The following is a 1473-nucleotide window of genomic DNA, read 5'->3' as shown; positions in this document are numbered from 1 at the left end:
CTCTTCAGCTGCTTTTCTTCAGGTCTTCCTCTTCAGCTGCTTCTCTTCAGGTCTTCCTCTTCAGCTGCTCCTCTTCAGCTACTTCTTTTCAGCTACTTCTTTTCAGCTGCTTCTCTTCAGCTCCTCCTCTTCAGCTCTTCCTCTGATTTTAGCTCATTAGGTCTAATGATCTCTGCCTGTTCATGTTCAGCTGATATTTACTCGTCTTCATCAAATGCTAAGCGGTTACTAGAAGCTAAAACAAAAAAGGCAAAACAGTAGCTAAAAGCTAAAACTGGCATAACTGTGGCTAAAAGCTAAAACTGGCATAACTGTGGCTAAAAGCTAAAACTGGCATAACTGTGGCTAAAAGCTAAAACTGGCATAACTGTGGCTAAAAGCTAAAACTAGTAAAACACAAGTTAATAGCTAAAACTTACACAAGGCTAGCTAAAACCCAAATACAATAACTAAAAACTAAGACTTGCTAAACGGTTACTAGAAGCTAAAAAAAGGCAGAATGGTAGCTAAAAGCTAAAAATGAAGTAGGTTTCAAAGAACAAAGGTTGTCAGCAGGAACATTCTGTAAAGGTAAAAGTAAAAGTTTTTGAAAATATAAACATATTTTGTGCTAGCTGCAGTGTCCTAAAGCAGCCGAATGTTTTGATGTGTGGACGGGTCACACAGCTGAAAGTAGCTGAAGTTTTTACAGTCTGTAGGGTCTGAACGTAGATTAAAGCCACACCCTGGTCCTGATCTCAGCAGGTGGGAACGGTCTGGTGGTGTGCCGTCTGGACCAGCCGGGCCCGGCTGCAGAGAAGGGGTCCAGGCTGCTGCTGTACCAGGACCTGGACTCGGACCTGGACAACCTGAGCTGCTCCCAGAGGCTCAGCAAAGCCCAGCTCACCGGTAAGAACCCTAGTTCAAAATGGCCGACGTCTGAAGAGACGCAGCAGCGTTCATCTTTCCTTCTCTTCAGTTTCTCTGAGCCAGGAGGAACAGAACCAGACGATCCCGGGTCAGGTTTCTCCCTCGGTTTGGCAGGTCCGGTACGCTGACCGACACACCTGTCAGGTAAACCTTCACATGGTGACATCATCAGCATCTGGTGATGATGTCACCAACATCTGCTGAGGATGTCACCAACATCTGCTGAGGAGGTCCTGCTCCTCTGCTCATCAGCCTGGTCCTTCTGAGAGCACCGTCTGGGTTAGCTGTGGCAGCCATCTTGAACTGGACCGGCTCCACAGGTAGTTCAGTCGTAGCTCGTCACCTGAGTTTGAACAAATCCAAAGGAACTCTGAGTCAGAGCTCATAGTCCTGGCCTGAAACTAGCTGAAGGTCTTCAGCTGTTAGCAGCTGGAGTCGTATCGAAGAGTCAGTCTATATCTGTTTACAGCAAGCTAACCTTAGCAAAACTACAAGCTAACCTTAGCAAAACTAAGAGGCTAACCTTAGCAAAACTACAAGCTAACCTTAGCAAAACTACAAGCT

At 46.0% G+C, this 1473-nt stretch overlaps 2 protein-coding genes across 2 annotated transcripts in view; one reads left to right on the top strand and one right to left on the bottom strand.

The window, feature by feature from the left end:
* LOC119428937 (dTDP-D-glucose 4,6-dehydratase) overlaps positions 1 to 1473 on the bottom strand; it is an 11339-nt gene that overhangs the window by 3762 nt on the left and 6104 nt on the right. The window lies entirely within an intron of this gene.
* gpr180 (G protein-coupled receptor 180) overlaps positions 1 to 1473 on the top strand; it is a 6497-nt gene that overhangs the window by 687 nt on the left and 4337 nt on the right. The window contains exons 2-3 of the mRNA XM_037696642.1: positions 745 to 888; positions 959 to 1053. Of these exons, the coding sequence (XP_037552570.1) occupies positions 745 to 888; positions 959 to 1053 (239 nt within the window). The remainder of the gene's footprint in view (positions 1 to 744; positions 889 to 958; positions 1054 to 1473) is intronic.

The sequence above is a fragment of the Nematolebias whitei genome, chromosome 23, assembly GCF_014905685.2.
Source record: "Nematolebias whitei isolate Nwh7 chromosome 23, NemWhi1, whole genome shotgun sequence".
Taxonomy (NCBI): domain Eukaryota; kingdom Metazoa; phylum Chordata; class Actinopteri; order Cyprinodontiformes; family Rivulidae; genus Nematolebias; species Nematolebias whitei.
Note: the sequence above shows the minus strand (reverse complement) of the source record. Positions and strands in the feature narration are given on the sequence as shown.